Source organism: Cervus canadensis, chromosome 4 (genome assembly GCF_019320065.1).
Source record: "Cervus canadensis isolate Bull #8, Minnesota chromosome 4, ASM1932006v1, whole genome shotgun sequence".
Taxonomy (NCBI): Eukaryota; Metazoa; Chordata; class Mammalia; order Artiodactyla; family Cervidae; genus Cervus; species Cervus canadensis.
In genome coordinates, this window is record NC_057389.1 from 91,929,414 (window position 1) to 91,946,086 (window position 16,673).

General features: G+C 52.1%; 2 protein-coding genes across 4 annotated transcripts; both read left to right on the forward strand.

Moving 5' to 3' along the window:
- Window positions 1-650: 650 nt before the first annotated feature.
- Window positions 651-12,593, forward strand: AP1M2 (adaptor related protein complex 1 subunit mu 2). 2 transcript variants are annotated; one of them, XM_043464385.1, is made up of 12 exons: window positions 651-776; window positions 2,036-2,192; window positions 2,389-2,456; window positions 5,669-5,799; window positions 5,888-6,035; window positions 6,141-6,267; window positions 6,955-7,103; window positions 7,184-7,255; window positions 9,812-9,970; window positions 10,522-10,647; window positions 11,659-11,734; window positions 12,167-12,593. In XM_043464385.1, exons 1-12 carry the CDS (start codon window positions 735-737, stop codon window positions 12,187-12,189), a joined length of 1,278 nt encoding a protein of 425 aa, XP_043320320.1. In that variant the 5' UTR covers window positions 651-734; the 3' UTR covers window positions 12,190-12,593. The 2 variants fall into 2 exon arrangements, with proteins under 2 accessions (XP_043320320.1, XP_043320321.1); XM_043464386.1 differs by having other exon boundaries at window positions 6,961-7,103.
- A 1,500-nt stretch (window positions 12,594-14,093) lies between these two features.
- Window positions 14,094-16,544, forward strand: CDKN2D (cyclin dependent kinase inhibitor 2D). Of its 2 annotated transcripts, XM_043466657.1 has the most exons (3): window positions 14,094-14,217; window positions 14,494-14,649; window positions 15,617-16,544. In XM_043466657.1, exons 2-3 carry the CDS (start codon window positions 14,509-14,511, stop codon window positions 15,974-15,976), a joined length of 501 nt encoding a protein of 166 aa, XP_043322592.1. In that variant the 5' UTR covers window positions 14,094-14,217; window positions 14,494-14,508; the 3' UTR covers window positions 15,977-16,544. The 2 variants fall into 2 exon arrangements, with proteins under 2 accessions (XP_043322592.1, XP_043322593.1); XM_043466658.1 differs by having other exon boundaries at window positions 14,200-14,649.
- The last annotated feature ends 129 nt before the right edge of the window (window positions 16,545-16,673 follow it).

Here is a 16,673-nt window from a genome sequence, read left to right on the forward strand (position 1 = left end):
ACTACTTGGGAAAAAAACAAAAAAACAAACAAAAAAAACTACTTGGGGAATTCCCTGGCGGCCCAGTGGTTAAACCTCTGTGCTTCCACTGCAGGGGGAATGGGTTCGATTCCTGGTCAGGGAACTAAGACCCCACTTGGCCCACCAAAAAAAAAAAAAAGGCAGCTACGTTTTTCCTGCTGAGAGTGTAACTCATAGTTCTTGTCACTGAACGAAAGAATAAATTAATTAGCAAATATTTATGGCATGTATTAATTAATAAATTATACACACATTGAGCACCCAGCACTGGGCCCTGGGGACACAGACATGAACTAAGTCCCTGCTCTATTGGGGCGGACGTGAGTGTCAGAGAGACAGGAGAAACAAGATGAGTGGATGGGTGGATGAATGAATGGTTGGGTGGTTGGATGGATGAATGGATGGATGGATAGATATTCGGTTCCTTGGAGGGAGAACAGGTTGGTCTGGGGTCTCCGCCCATCCTCACTCCAGAGAGCAAAGGGAAAGTGAGGCGGGGCATTTTGTCACGTCTTAAGCTCCGCCCCGCCCCGCCCCGCCCCCGCAGCGTCTTCCTGTCGGCCGACCGCGCCGCTCACCTGGTGGCCCTCCCCTTTAAGACGCGTTCACCTGGTGCTCACCTGCGCGCGGGTGCTTCCGCAGGAAGAAGGAAGCGGCGCCACCGTCGCCTCCCGGCGCTCCCTCCCCACCCCCCAGGTCCGCCAGCCGCCACCATGTCCGCCTCGGCTGTCTTCATCCTCGACGTCAAGGGCAAGGTGAGGCTGGGTGCAGGGAATGGGAGACCGACAGCTGGAGGTTGCTCCCTCTCGGACCCAGCGTGCGGCCCCTCCTTGCAGGCAGCGAGATTCCGGAAAGCCCTGGGGGCGTGGGAACACCCCTCCCCCAATTCCTGGGACTCTGGCGTCGAACCCCACCTCCACTGTTTACTAGCGGCGTGTCTGAGGGAAGGGGCTTCGCCTCTCTCAGCCTCAGTCTCCCTGTCTGTACAGATGGGAATAACAGAGGTCCCCACCCAAGAAGAATTAATACAGCCGTATGCAGTGTGTACTACTTAGTACAGGGGCCCTACTACAAACATTAGGCGTTCAATCAATTGAAATTATTATTTCTATCACCGTCATCATCCACTGTACTGATATTTGGGGAAGAAAGCCGGGGCAGAAGACCGTATTTCCCCTGTGGGGCTGCCTTGTCTCTTTCTGGCGCCCCCTCCCATTCATCTTCTTCTGTCTGGGGTGGTTGCTTTGCTCTCCCCCAGGAGATCTTCCGGGCCCAGGGGTTGAACCTGCCATCTCTTTGGTCTCCTGCGTTGCCAAGTGGGTTCTTTACCAGTAATGCCACCTGGGAAACCCAGCAATAGTAACGGTGGTGATGAGAATAATATTCCTGATAATAATCATAGTGAGGGCTAAGATGTGTGAGGACTTGCTGGGTACCCTCTTCGTTCTAAACACTGGACTAAACAACCTCCTCAAGTAAATATTATTAAAATTAACCACTGCCTGCCAGGCAGAGCTATATGAGCTATGAGTGATAAATGGATATAATCGTATTTCTTTCCTTTTTTCCTCTCTCTTTTCTTTCATCACCCCTACCTCGCTGATTTGGTGCCTGTGAAACCTTGCTCAAGAGCAGGAATTCTGGAGCCAGGGCGTCTTGGCTCAATTCCCAGCTTCCTCGCGGGCTATGGACCGGGTCCATACCTCAGTTTCTCCATGTGTAAAATGGAGATGGTGAGACCACCTACCTCACAGGGTTGTGGTGACAACGACCTAAGTAAGCAAACATCCAGGCTTTAGCAGAGCACAGCTGAGGTGTCAGTGAGGGCTCTAGACGCTCTGACTGTCGCTATCATGAGCCCATTTTACAGAGGAGGAAACCGACATGCCGAGAGGCAGAGCCTTGTCCGTGTCCCCTCAACCAGAAAGTAGGGTCAGAACCTGGCACTCTGATGCCCCCAGGGGGGAGGTCCCTGGATCCCAGCAATGACCAGACTTTCTCTGCTTATCCTCAGCCCCTGATCAGCCGCAACTACAAGGGTGATGTGGCCATGAGTGAGATCGATCACTTCATGCCTTTGCTAATGCAGCGGGAGGAGGAAGGCGCGCTGACCCCACTACTGAGTCACGGACGGGTCCACTTCCTGTGGATCAAATACAGCAACCTCTACTGTATCCGGCCATGGGTGGGTCCCTGGGGGCCTGGGGTGGTGGCATCTCAGGCCTGGAGATGATGGGCTGGGACGAGAGGTGCACGACACAGCCGTGGCTCAGGTTGGAGAGTGGGAGCGGACAGGGCGGCGTTTCCGGGTCTACGCTCCATTGGAACTCTCCAAAAGGCTGCCTTTCCTTAACCTCGCTGCCGCAGTGGTGGCCACCACACTGAAGAATGCCAACGCCTCCCTGGTGTATTCCTTCCTCTACAAGATAGTGGAGGTGGGTTCTGGCCTTCTATTGGCCGCCTCGTCTGTCCGTCCACCTGTCTTGCCTGCCTCTTTCGAGATCCATCCCACCTAGGAAGCCTTCCCTGACTTCCCAGGGGGTGCCACCATCAAAGCCCCATCACTCTGTTCTCATCAGCTGTTGTGGGATCAACTCTCTCTATGGGGCAGGAAGCAAAGAAGTCTCCGAGAGGGTGTACTGCTCAAATCTGAACCCGAGGATACTGGGTTCCAGACCCAGCTCCGCTGCTTACTGGCTGTGTGACCTTGGACAAGTTACTTCTCCCTGTGCCTCTCAGTTCAGCTCAGTTCAGTCGCTCAGTCGTGTCCGACTCTTTGCAACCCCGTGAATCGCAGCACGCCAGGCCTCCCTGTCCATCACCAACTCCCGGAGTTTACTCAAACTCATGTCCATTGAGTCAGTGATGCCATCCAGCCATCTCATCCTCTGTCGTCCCCTTCTCCTCCTGCCCCCAATCCCTCCCAGCATCAGGGTCTTTTCCAATGCGTCAAGTCTTTGCATGAGGTGGCCAAAGTATTGGAGTTTCAGCTTCAGCATCAGTCCTTCCAATGAACATCCAGGACTGATCTCCTTTAGGATGGACTGGTTGGATATTCTTGCAGTCCAAGGACTCTTAAGAGTCTTCTCCAACACCATAGTTCAAAAGCATCAGTTTTTCAGTGCTCAGCTTTCCTCACAGTCCAATTCTCACATCCATACATGACCACTGGAAAAACCATAGCCTTGACTAGACGGACCTTTGTTGGCAAAGTAATGTCTCTGCTTTTTAATATGCTATCTAGGTTGGTCATAACTTCCCTTCCAAGGAGTAAGCGTCTTTTAATTTCATGGCTGCAGTCACCATCTGCAGTGATTTTGGAGCCCAAAAAAATGAAGTCTGACACTGTTTCCACTGTCTCCCCATCTATTTCCCACGAAGTGATGGGACCAGATGCCTTGATCTTAGTTTTCTGAATGTTGAGCTTTAAGCCAACTTTTCCACTCTCTTTCACTTTCATCAAGAGGCTTTTTAGTTCCTCTTCACTTTCTGCCATAAGGGTGGTGTCATCTGCATATCTGAGGTTATTGATATTTCTCCCGGCAGTCTTGATTCCAACTTGTGCTTCTTTCAGCCCAGCGTTTCTCATGATGTACTCTGTGTATAAGTTAAATAAGCAGGGTGACAATATACAGCCTTGACATACTCCTTTTCCTATTTGGAACCAGTCTGTTGTTCCATGTCCAGTTCTAACTGTTGCTTCCTGACCTGCATAAAGGTTTCTCAAGAGGCAGGTCAGGTGGTCTGGTATTCCCATCTCTTTCAGAATTTTCCACAGTTTATTGTGATCCACACAGTCGAAGGCTTTGGCATAGTCAATAAAGCAGGAATAGGTTTTTCTGGAACTCTCTTGCTTTTTCGATGATCCAGCGGATGTTGGCAATTTGATCTCTGGTTCTTCTGCCTTTTCTAAAACCAGCTTGAACATCTGGAAGTTCACGGTTCATGTATTGCTGAAGCCTGGCTGGGTTTAATCCAGACGGTCCAGTGGTTAAGACCCCATGCTTCTACTGCAAGGGGCGTGAATTCCCTGCTCAGGAAACTAGGATCCCACCTGCTGCAAGGTACAACTGAAAAAAAAAAGAAAGAAATACTATAAACTGGATTTAGTCCTGCCTCAGGGTTGTTGTACAAAATAATTCAATCCAATTCATACCTCTAGAGCACTGAAAACAGTGCCTAGTATACAGTAAGTGCTTAATAAAGGTTTGGTATTGCTAGCATTCCTACTAATGTCATATCATATGATCACATAGTAATCTTTTGAGCACTTACTATATGCCATCCTCAATGATTGAGAAAGTACTTTTTTTAACCGCTCAGAATTTTATTTGGTAAACAAAGGATAGTACACCCCCAAGGGGTGAGGGCAGGCTGACCCTGAAGAAGTGGCTGAGAAAGTACTTTTTTTTTTTGGGGTCACCTCCTGGCTTACAGGATCTTAGTTCCCTGACCAGGGATTGAACTCACGCTCTTGGCAATGAAAGGGTTGAGTCCTAACCACTGGGCCGCTGGGGAATTCCCAGAGGGATTTTTGGGATACTTTTCAGCAAATAAGAGATCTGTATTGATTTGTCTCCTCTCTGCCAGGCAGAGGAGGGGCACACAGCTGTGTATAAGGCAGGCACAGTCCTGGCCTGTGCTCAGGAGTTAAAGGGCATGAAGGATATTCAAGGGGACATTGTGGTAACCAGTGACTGGGTGGGTGCTACTCTCACCCTGATACTCACAGGGGTCAAGGGATAGTGGTGGCTTTACCAAGGAGTTAAGGCCTGTCTCAATGAGCCTGTGTGAGGAGAGTATCCTAAGCAGTGAGCATAGCATGTGCAAAGGTCCTGAGGTGGGAACAGAAAAAAGGCCAGAGAAGCTGGAGCAGGATAAGGGATGGGGTTTCCAGTGTTGGGTGCATGACAGAGTCTCTGCTAAGGAGATACTTACTAATTCCCAGGGGCTCCCATCTGGGGGGTCCTCCAAGTCCCAAGGGCCCCTGGATGGAATTCAAGGAATCCATGAACTTAGATGTATTTCTGTGTAGTGTAACAGTTTTCCTTTGCCATCTTATGGAGTTATTTTGGTTGGTTTTTGTTTTGCTCTTGCTGCATGGCTTGGCTTGTGGGATCTTAGTTCCCCAACCAGGGATTGAACCTGGGCCCTCAGCAGTGGAAGCACAGAGTCCTACCCACTGGAGTGCCAGAGAATTCCCATATTCTGTCTTTTGTGTTGTGTGTACACGTTTTTCTTTTATTTCATGCATTAACAAACCTTATTCTGAGGTGGGTCCATTAATATCACCAGATACACGGCAATCCATGATTCACGAAAAAACAAACATTCTGAGTCCTTCCAGTCCCTCCTCCAGGAAGTCCTCTTGGACCTCCCTGCCTCTGGGTTCCTACTTCACTTGTTTTCCTCATTATTGCACTCTACATGTTGGATGATATTAGTCCCACTTCCTGTCCATTCCCCCTCATGACTGTTCCAGGAGGGCAGAGACCTTGTTGGCTTTGTTCACCATTAATGTACTGATACTGGTACACAGTAGGTACTCAATAGTTGCTTATTGGGTGGCTGGCTGGATGAGTGGGAACCCAGCCCAAGAGCAACACCAGCCACATCTCTGTGGGTGTTGGTCTCCTCGCACCCCCAGGTATTCTCCGAATACTTCAAGGAGCTGGAGGAGGAGAGCATCCGAGACAACTTTGTCATCGTCTACGAACTGCTGGATGAGCTTATGGACTTCGGCTACCCACAGACCACAGACAGCAAAATCCTGCAGGAGTGAGTGGGCCGTGGGTGGAAGAAACCCGGGGAGGGTCGGGGAAGTATCCTTGGGCCTATCTGCTCATCTCCCTGCCCGCCGTGCCAGGTACATCACGCAGCAGGGCAACAAGCTGGAGACGGGCAAGTCACGAGTGCCACCCACTGTCACCAATGCTGTGTCCTGGCGCTCGGAGGGCATTAAGTACAAGAAGAATGAGGTCTTCATCGATGTCATAGAGTCCGTTAACCTGCTGGTGAGCCTCCACACCTCTGCCCCACCCTCGCTACAGCCAAGGCCCGGGAGAGGGAGCCCTGTGCTTGTTAACCGCCTCCCACATCACCAGTGTTTGCATCCTCAGGTCAATGCCAACGGCAGTGTCCTGCTGAGTGAGATCGTGGGCACTATCAAGCTCAAGGTGTTTCTGTCGGGAATGCCAGAGCTGCGGCTGGGCCTCAATGACCGTGTACTCTTCGAGCTCACTGGCCGTAAGTTTCTGGAAGCGGGGCGCAAGGGGGAGCCTGAGACCTCGCCTCATCTGGGGTGGGTGGTACCGAGGGACCTGCAGTCAATTCTGAAATAATACTCGCCTGCCCTCTACTGGTCTTGACCAGTACTGCAGCTGCTTGTGCCTTAATGCTAACAACTTTGCTTCATTATTGAGGGCCGGGCACAAGGACATGGCAGAAAAGAAAAAATAATCCCTGCCCTCACGGAGCTGACATTCTAGTGGGAGTAGGAGACAGAATAGCATTACATTTCTTCCCTGGTGACTCAGACAATAAAGACTCTGCCTGCAATGCAGGAGACCCGGGTTCGATCCTTGGGTCGGGAAGATCCCCTGGAGAGGGGAATGGCTACCCACTCCAGTATTCTTGCCTAGAGAATTCCATGGAGAGAGGAGCCTGGCAGGCTACAGTCTATGGGATCACAAAGATTCGGACACAACTGAGCGACTAATACTCACAGGATAACATCCTGATAGCAAGGGCCTGATTCCCTGGGGATCCCAGCTCTGTTCCTGGCCAGCTGGGTGACCGCGAGCAAGATACTCATCCTCTCTGGGCCTCAGTTTCTTCATCTGTAATATGGGGGTGATCGTAGCAATAGACAGGGAAGGTAAAGATGAGGACCCTGCCGTGGGTTCCAGTATCATCCGCTAACTTGGCTCTGAGTTTCAGGGAGCAAGAACAAGTCTGTGGAGCTGGAGGATGTGAAATTCCACCAGTGTGTGCGGCTCTCTCGTTTTGACAATGACCGCACCATCTCCTTCATCCCGCCTGACGGTGACTTTGAGCTCATGTCCTACCGCCTTAGCACCCAGGTGAGGCAGGGTCGAGCCCCTGGCTGGGGGTGAGGGTTGACCCCAGAGCCTTGGAGAACTCCCTCTTCCTCTGTCTGCAGGTCAAGCCGCTGATCTGGATCGAATCTGTCATTGAGAAATTCTCACACAGCCGCGTGGAGATCATGGTCAAGGTGGGCCCCCGGGGTAATAATTACAGTGCTCAGATCGCCCCTCCTACCCCATCAGCAGGCTAACCATATCTCCCACCTCCCTCCCCAGTCATCATTTCCTTCCAGCCACGTAGGTCTTCTGGCTGGTTCTCAAACATGCCAGGCATGGTCCCTGACTATCGCCTCTCCCTGGAGCACTCTGCCCCCAGCCACCCAGACATCCCCCTGGCTCTTTCCCTCACCTCCTTCAGTTCTTTGCTGCAGTGTCACCTCCTCAAAGGAGCCTTCCCTGATTTCTCCACCTCCCTTCTTTGCTGTTTTTTTCCCTTATTACTGAACCACCATGTGTGACACACGATCTGTTTTACTTACTTAATTTACTTTAAAAATATACATTTATACTACTTTATAAATTTAAATTTACATTTAAATTTACTTTATGAATTTACATTTATAGTCATATTCATATGAATTCATATATGTATATAAACCATTGAGTGTGTTAAAGATCAATGTTATTATTGTCATACCGTATCATCATATCATACCACCAGCTTAATTGAGTGTGCCTGGCTCACCCAGCACCTCTGAACCCCCACCTGTCCCTTGCCCAATCATGGCTCCCCTCACCCTTGCCCACAGGTGATCACAATTTTGAATTTCATGTGAATCGTTTCTTTGCTTTTGTTTGTAATTTTGCCACCCTCATCTGTAACCGCAAATACTTCATTCTACCGGTCTCTGACCTTTATATCCGTGAACTCTTGCTGCATGACTTTTTTGTATAATTTGCCTTCTTCATGTAATGTTGACTTTTAAGAGGAATCCCAGGACCTGTAGCGTAGGGCATCCATCTCGGTGACTGTAGAATGAGAATCTTCTGTCCTGCGTCTTGCATGGGTTGTCTTCAGTTCTTGGCTTCTCCGGTTCACATTGCCACGGATAGCCCTGGGCATGTCCCCAGTCCCCCAAACAAGAGCTTCTCCAGAACATATAATTAGTCCCTCCCCTCCCTTAAAAAAATTTTTTTCCCCAGTCTCTTTTTTAATTAAAAAAGTTGGGGGGGAGGGTCATGGGAGGGCACGCCATACTGCATGCTGGATTTTAGTTCCCTGACCAGGGATTTAACTTGTGCCCTGTGCATTGGGAGTGCAGAGTCTTAACCACTGGACCACCAGGGAAGTCCTTAGCCCCATTTACAGATGGGGAAAGAGGCCGGAAGAACTAAGATGTCATTCATCTAGGAAGGGAGGGGGCACGTTGAACTTGGGTCTGCCTGGCTCAAGAGTCTGTGTTCTCAGATTTAACTTTGTTCCCCAGTCTTAGAGTCTCAGGGGAACTCTTTTGTGATGTGGACAGTCACGGTGGGGGGGATGGTGTTGGTGCTCCCCAATGTCCCTGTCTCTATAGGCAGGGAAAGGAGAAGGGGCCACTAAAGCTAGTGCCTTCCTGGGGCTTCCCTGGTGGTCCAGTGAAGACTCTGAAATTCCAGTGTAGAAGGGTTTGATCCCTGGTCAGAGAGCTAGATCCCACATGCTGCAACTAAGCCCTGGCACAGCCAAATAAAAATAAATATTAAAAAGTTGGTGCCTTTCAGAAAGAACATCCCCTGCCCTGATTTACCTCCAGGTCCTCTGCATCAATCCTACCTCCCATATATCCCCACCCCTTGGCACCAGATGATTAAGTAAGAGCAGTTATCATAGTGCTAGCTACTGCACATGGACACTTAGAGTCCTTGTGTTAAAAGCTTGCCCATGTCAAAATGGATCTGAATCTAGCTATAATGCAATAACTTATTATCTGTAAGGAGAGCATGTGAGGATTGAGAACACAGGCTCAAGTCAAATCTCTGTGCTGTGCCGGCTGCCAGCTACACAACTCAGGCCAAGTGCTCTTTCTCTCTGGGCCTCAGTTTCTTCATCTGTAAAATGGACCTTTGGAATTTCCTACTTTAGAGAATTAGTGAGAGGGTTAAGTACTTGGCACAGGGCCCTGCACATGGTAGGGGCTCTGTAGATGCCAGCTTTCAAATGAAAACTTGGAAAGTCCCTGGTGGTCTATTGGTTAGGACTCTGAGCTTCCACTACTGGGGACATGGATTCAATCCCAGACTGGGGAACTAAGATCTGCAGGTTGCAACACTGCCAAAAAAAAAAAAAAAAAGGAAAATTCTGATAGACTGAGGGTCCCATCCTGACTTTGCAGGTGTGAGTGTGTGAGTCTTGACCAGGAGCCTTTATTACTTGTCTGTGAAATGGGCTGAGAGGTGAGCCTGCCCTAGGAGCTGCTCAAATGAGGGATTACATTTTGAAGCGAGAAAAGGTATATGATACTTTCCAAACAGAAGGCACCAAAAGCAGAACCGCTGGAGTCTCTTGTGGGTGTGACTCTGCCCCTTGTTGGCTGTGTATGTCCAGAGAAATGCCTTAATTTCTCTGTGCCTCTGTTCCCTCATCTGGAAAATGGACAGGATCATGGTCCCCACTTCTGGGCTCTTGAAATGGCACGTGGAAAGGGCTTGGTCCCCATTTGCATGAATGCACTCTTCACACCCCACATTCTCTTCACCGACAGGCCAAGGGGCAATTTAAAAAGCAGTCGGTGGCTAACGGTGTAGAGATATCTGTGCCCGTACCCAGCGATGCCGACTCCCCTCGCTTCAAGACCAGTGTGGGCAGCGCCAAGTATGTGCCAGAGAAGAACATGGTTATTTGGAGCATCAAGTCTTTCCCGGTGAGCCCCGGGGACGGGACAGGGAACTGGAGGACCAGCCCTTGATGAGTGAGGGCAAAGCAGAGAATAAATCAGAGCCACATACGCATGCACGTGGCTGTCCTTTGCAGATGATAAAACTGGATGATGGTTAAGCTCTCCCTGTCCTAGGTCTTGAGGAAACCAGCCCTGGGTTCAGTTTCCTCACCCTTGCTTCTCTGAGCTACCCAGCCTTGGGGATCCCACTTCGCCTCATGAAGCCTCAATGTATCCATCTGTGAAATAGATAGAATCATGCTACCCATATCCTTGGGCTGCTGGAGGATTTGGTCTCATTTTGGGATCTTGGTTGGGCGATGTTCATCAGCCCCTGGAAGATGGGAGATGATCACCAGAAGGCCCCCAACTAGGCTTTGCTGTCAGATGCTTCATCTGCAAGTTTGGGCCAGGAGCCTTTACTTTCTGGTCTGTCAAATGGGCTGAGAGCAAAGCCTGCCCCCAGGGGGCTGCCATGAGGAGTGGTCTGGGGTATAGGGACCCTCAATGTGTCTGATACCCCCATGTTCCCTCAGGGGGGCAAGGAGTACCTGATGCGTGCCCACTTTGGCCTCCCCAGCGTGGAGAAGGAGGAAGTAGAGGGCCGGCCCCCCATTGGGGTGAAGTTTGAGATTCCCTATTTCACTGTCTCCGGGATCCAGGTGAGGGAAGGGGGCAGGGTAGTTCCTCTCCTTGACCTTGGTGGGTCCCCCTTTCTCACATCTCTTGGCTCGGACCACCTCCGTTCCCTGGCTTGGCTTATCTCCTCCTATACAATCATTCTTGTCTTTTCCTGGAACAGTGTTACTTTTTCTTTAAACAAACATTTTAATTTTAACTTTTGGGTGTGTTGGGTCTTCATTGTTGTGTGTGAGCTTTCTCTAGTTGCAGTGACTAGGGGCTATTTTTTCAATTGCGGTGGCTTCTCATTGCAGAGCATGGGCTCTAGAGCCCGAGGGTTTTTAATGCAGGCTTAGTTGTTCCTTGGCATGTGGGATCTTCCTGGACCAAGGATCAAACCCATGTCCCCTGCATTGGCAGGCAGATTCTTTTTTTCAAAAGTGATTTTATTTATTTATTTTTGGCTGTGCTGGGTCTTCATTGCTGCACAGACTTTTCTCTAGTTGTGGTGTGTGGGCTTCTCACTGGTGGCTGCTCTTGTGGAGCACGGGCTCTAGGGCACACAGGTTTCAGTAGTTGCAGCACGTGGCCTCACTAATTGTGGCTCCTGGGCTCTAGAGCACAGGCTCAGTAGTTGTGGTGCATGGGTTTCGTTGCTCCAGGGCATGTGGGATCTTCCCAGATCAGGGATTGAACCCGGGTCTCCTGCGTTGGCAGGCAGATTCTTAACCACGGAACCATCAGGGAAGTCTCACGGTGTTGCCTTTTCTGCTCTCAGCCTGGGTCCCCTTCCCCTCCCCGCTAACTTTGCCCTGTGCCTAAACTGTATTTTGTCAATTCTCTTAGAATGTGCCGTCTTTCCCACTGTCCTGGACCACCTGATCTCCCCCGCACACATACACTGTCCTGGTCACATCTTTGCCCTGAGCCTCGTTACTTCATTCCTCCCAGGCTGTGCTTTCTTATTCCCAGAAGTTGTGTTATTTATGTTCCCCTGGCCCCAGCCTGCTCTCTCCCCCTACCCTAGGTCACCTCCTTTCATCCCTTTCCAGGTCCGATACATGAAGATCATTGAGAAGAGCGGTTACCAGGCCCTGCCCTGGGTCCGCTATATCACCCAGAGTGGCGGTAAGGCAGCCCGGCTCCCTGAAATGACAGGGACAAGGAGATGAATGGGGACGGTCTTGGGGCTTTGAAACATCTTGTCTCAGAGGGCTCCAAAACCGACAGGCGTGGCCCCCAGGTCTATCCTGTCTTTGTCAGTGTGCCCTCCCGAGTCTCAGTTTCCCTATCTTTAAAAGGGGCACAGTTGCCAATTCCAGGGTAGTGGAGGTGGGGTTTGGATAAGCAACTGAACACACAGCAGCCCCATCTATTGCCTGGAAACAGGCATGTTGCTGAGGTTACAGTCCCCATGTTTAAGCCCATCCTTAGCCCTGTTACCTACCTGTGGGGTTGATCACGAGCACTGGGGAAGGGGATGGGCTGTGGGTGGGGGTGCTGTCCTTCTGTCTCCTTCCCCCAATTCTGAGATGGTCCCTGCTCATTGATTCCCTGCAGATTATCAACTTCGTACCAGCTAGAAGGGAGAAGTGGGGGCTTGAACCTGGGCTGTCTTCTCCCCAGGCCCCAACTGCAGACTCCACTAGAGAAGGAGGGAAGATGGGTGTGTGTGTGTGTGTGTGTGTGTGTGTTCGTGCAGCCCTTGAATTATCGGTTTGTTACTCCCAGCACCTGACTTGCTCCTTCCTTTTTCCCTTACTGGTAGGCTGGGAGTGATAGTCTCCAGCTCTCAGACTCTAACCCCTCCCCCTCCTCCAATTTTATATGAAGAAATAGAAGAGGGGCTTGAAGTCCCCCTCATGAGTGCCTTCTTGCAGTGACCTGCCTTAGGAGGTGTGGGGAGTCCCTCCTCCACAGCTGCTGAGCCCAGAGGCTCCGCTGGCCCATTTCTGAGTTTTAGGATGACATTAAAAAGATGAATCTAGCTGCTGTTATGTACTTCTTGGCTGGGGGATGGGGATGCCAGGGGTGTCCCTGGAGTGCTGGGATAAGAGTGGACAACATATATCCATTTCTCAGCCCTGGTCATCTCTCAACTGAGCCCTCGCGTTTGCCTCCACCTTGGTCTCCCAGGCTCTGGGCTTCCCTCTCCCATGACAGTCACGTTCCCCTTCTCATGACAGCCAGTTCCCATCACAGCCACCAGAGGGCGCCTATAACTCCTAAACCAGATCGTGGCTCCTCAATACAGAAGCTTCCCAGGGTTTTCCGCTCTGATTTTTGTCGTTCTGGGCAGCATGCGGGACTGTAGTTCCCGACCAGGGACTGAACCTGGACCCCCCTGCAGCGGATGCGCGGAGTCTTAACCACTGGACCGCCAGGGAAATTCCCCATTCTTTTTCGAAAGTAAAAGTGCTCACCGCAGCCCACAAGCCTGTTCAGCTCTCACCTCCTCCCCCTTCTCTCCCTTTATACCTCACTCTTCCTGGACTTACTAGACATGTTTCCACCTCTGCCTTTGAATCTGTAGCACCTCCATCTGGTATGTTTTTCCCGAGAGCCACATGGCTCCTTCCCTCACCTTCAGTTCTCAAATCAAATGTCACCTTCTCAGGGCGGCCATCCCCGACCTCTCTATTTCAAAGCCTTCTTTTCCCAAGACACTATTATTTATCTCGTTTTGTCAGCTCCACAGTGTTTACCACTCTGAAAATATTTATTGTCGTCTCCAGCTCTAAAAGGTAAGCATCCAGCAGCCAGGAGGCACCCGGCTTGCACTCCACTGGGATGCCTAGTACACAGTAGGGGGTCAGTAAATGTGTGAAGGCCCCGCTGTTGAAGGCCTCTGTTAAGGGCCTCCGACGCGACTCTCGCCTCTCAGGCTCACCCACGTGGCAGCTGGAGAATGAACTTTCTTCCACGCCCTTGCATTTGCTGTGCCAGGGCTGGCGCAATCTGAGCCAAACGTGATTCCTTTCTCACTCACCCCATATCTATGCTTTATTTTGCTCACGGTGCTTAACACTAAAATTACTTAGTAGCTCGAATGCAGGCCCCCCAGCGCTAGGAACGGCTTCGGCACACAGTGAATGAATGAAATAAAGCGCTCTGCACAGTAAGAACTAACAAATATCGCACCGCATAACTCCAAGCTGGGCGGCCCCAGCCCTGCCTCCCTTTCCCTCGGAGGTGCCGAGGTCGCGGAGCAGCCCGCGCTACCCTGCTCCTGACCTTTCTCCCCTGGGTCAGTTAAACGGGCCCTCTTTCCCGCCCACCGGTCGCTTTTGAAAAACCGAAAACCCCGCCATTGTCCGCGGTCCACCGGTCGCCGCAGTTCGTCCAATCAGGAGCGGGCCCGCCCACGCCGGCGCCCAAAGCCTCCCTGGCGACGCGTGGCCATTGGCTGCGCTGGCCAGGAGGGCGGAGCACTACAGGGTCGGGAGCCGGGCAACTCGGCTGGGCTACAACGTAGCAAGTTCATAAGAAAACAAATCCGCGGCGTTTGGGGGCGGAGCCAGAGCTCTCGCAGCCCCGCCCCCTAGCGGCCTGCTCCACAGCGGCGGAGACGCAGGCTCAGAACAGACCCCGCCCGTCGAGGAGGAGGGAGGGTGAGTTGGGGGGAGACCCGGCCCCCAAGGGGCGGGCGCCGGGCAGGGCCCTGCGGGCTAGCGGAGGGTTGGGCCCGGGCTCTCAGTCCCTCTCTACCCACCGGGTGACAGGGGGAGGAGCCGGCCGGGAGGGCGGGGGTCGCGCCCGAGACCCGGACAGGAGAGTCCGACCCGGAGCCTCGTTGCAGGCCGGGGACGCTGCGGGAGGGCTGTCTGGGCCAGCGCCGTGGGCTCCCCCGCACTGACCGCCGCGGGGTGGGGCGGGGGGCTTCACAGGCCGCCAGGGTCGACATGCTGCTGGAAGAGGTCCACGCCGGCGACCGGCTGAGCGGGGCGGCGGCCCGAGGAGACGTGCAGGAGGTGCGCCGCCTTCTGCACCGCGAGCTGGTGCACCCAGACGTTCTGAATCGCTTTGGCAAGACGGCGCTGCAGGTGAGCCCGGGCCGGCCCTCAGACCCCTTCCCTCTTCTCTCCTTGTTCCCGTTGGTAGCCGACTGAGGTCTGTTCCTGCATCTCTGGGCTGACTTGGCTCCCTGATGTCCCCTTTCTTAGGTGGGTGGTGGATGGGGTTAGGTTGGGGGAGGGGAGAGCTTTCCATCTTTGGAGGATTCCTTGTTCTCTGATGGCGATGGATTCAGTTTCCCTGGAGAAGTTCTTATTCCCTGAGTGAGAGTGCAGCTTCTTTGGATCCTAGTTTCACGAGGGCGGCTCCAATGTCTTGGAGCATCTATGGACGATCCGACCGCAGGAAGGAAGGATTCCTGTTTCCGAGGTGTACCCATTTTCTGGGGGTTCTCTGAGAGGTATCCAGTTTCTTGTGGGGGAGAATCTCTATTCCTGCGGGGTTTTCATATTGGCATATGGGAAGGGGGATACCAATAAGGGAATAGTCACAGATTACATGGGAGTCCCTGTTCCCTTGGGGACATTTACAAAAGGGGAACCCCATTTCATCAGAAAGGATCCCTACTATGGAGGGGGAGATTCCTTGGAGAAGGGGTTTTAAATTCCCTGGCCATCTCCATTTCCTGGAGCGGACTGTTCTCTGAGGTCTGTTTCCTGGTGGGGTTCATATTTCCTGATGATTTCCCATCTGTGGGGAGAAGTGTCTCTGGTTCCTTGGGGGATGGTCTTAGGTTCCTTGAAATTTTCCATGGGGGCTATAGCCAAGTGGGGGGTGACCACTTTTTTGAAGGTCCTTATTCCCAGGAGATCTTGTTCTCTGGGATCTCAACAGCTGCCTAGAAGTTTATGTTCCCCGGAGTTTCTCCTTCTCTTGAGAACCTTATATCTGGCATTGTCAACTCCTGAATGACCTCTCTCTCCAGTCACCCGTTTCCCTGGACTTCCTCCTTTGGAGACTCCCTGACCCTTCTCTACCCCCCCATCCCCCCACCAGGTCATGATGTTTGGCAGTCCCACCATTGCCCTGGAACTCCTGAAGCAAGGCGCCAGCCCCAATGTCCAGGACGCCTCAGGCACCACTCCGGCCCACGATGCAGCCCGCACTGGATTCCTTGACACCCTAAAAGTTCTGGTGGAGCACGGTGCCGATGTCAACGCACCCGATGGCACCGGGGCGCTCCCCATCCACCTGGCAGTGAGCGAGGGCCACACCCCTGTGGTCAGCTTCCTGGCTGCCGAGTCTGATCTCCATCACAGGGACGCCAGGGGGCTCACACCCCTAGAGCTGGCACGGGGGCGAGGGGCCCAAGAGCTCATGGACATACTGCAGCGGCACACGGTGGCACCCCTGTGACCTGGGGCCACCCACTCCGGCAGCAGGACCCAGCTGAGTTCTGTGTCAGAAGAGGGAAGAAACACTTTCTCCCTTGGCTCCTCCTGCCCGCTGCCGAGGGGCACCGGTTTTGTGGCTTGTTGGTGTTGATTTCTGGGGTGTGTGTGTTTGACGTGCATTTCTCGTTTTTTTTTTCTCACCCCTTTCGGTGTGTTGGGCAGAGAAGGGCTCCTACAGGCAACAGCCACCTAAACGGTTCAGTTTCCTACACGCCTAGAGTCCCAAGGGCAGAGCGTTTAAAACCCCAACCCTCGAGTGAGGTCATCTCTTCCAAGGCTCTTGGAACCTGTCGACCTTGGCCGGCTTACAGAGAGAGACCTCAAGTGTGCACACTGCTTTCCGGCATGGGGGAGGGGGGAGTGTTCCAAATCGATAAAAGGGGAGTATGAGTTCATTCATATTTTGTTGAAAGCTTCATTTCCAGTCCCTTGTACAGCGTTTAAAAAAGAAGTCTATTTATTAAGCTTTATGGAAAATATTGTGTGTGTAATTTAATGTTTTTACCCATTAAATTAAGACTTGTGCATGACCACAGCGCGGGTGGCTTGTCATTTTCGAGGCCGCGATGGAGAGTCGCGCGTCCAGGATGTTTATGGGGATGGGCCTTGGGGGTCGCGGATCGTGGATGCTTTGGAGGAGGGGAGAGAGTGGTAATTCC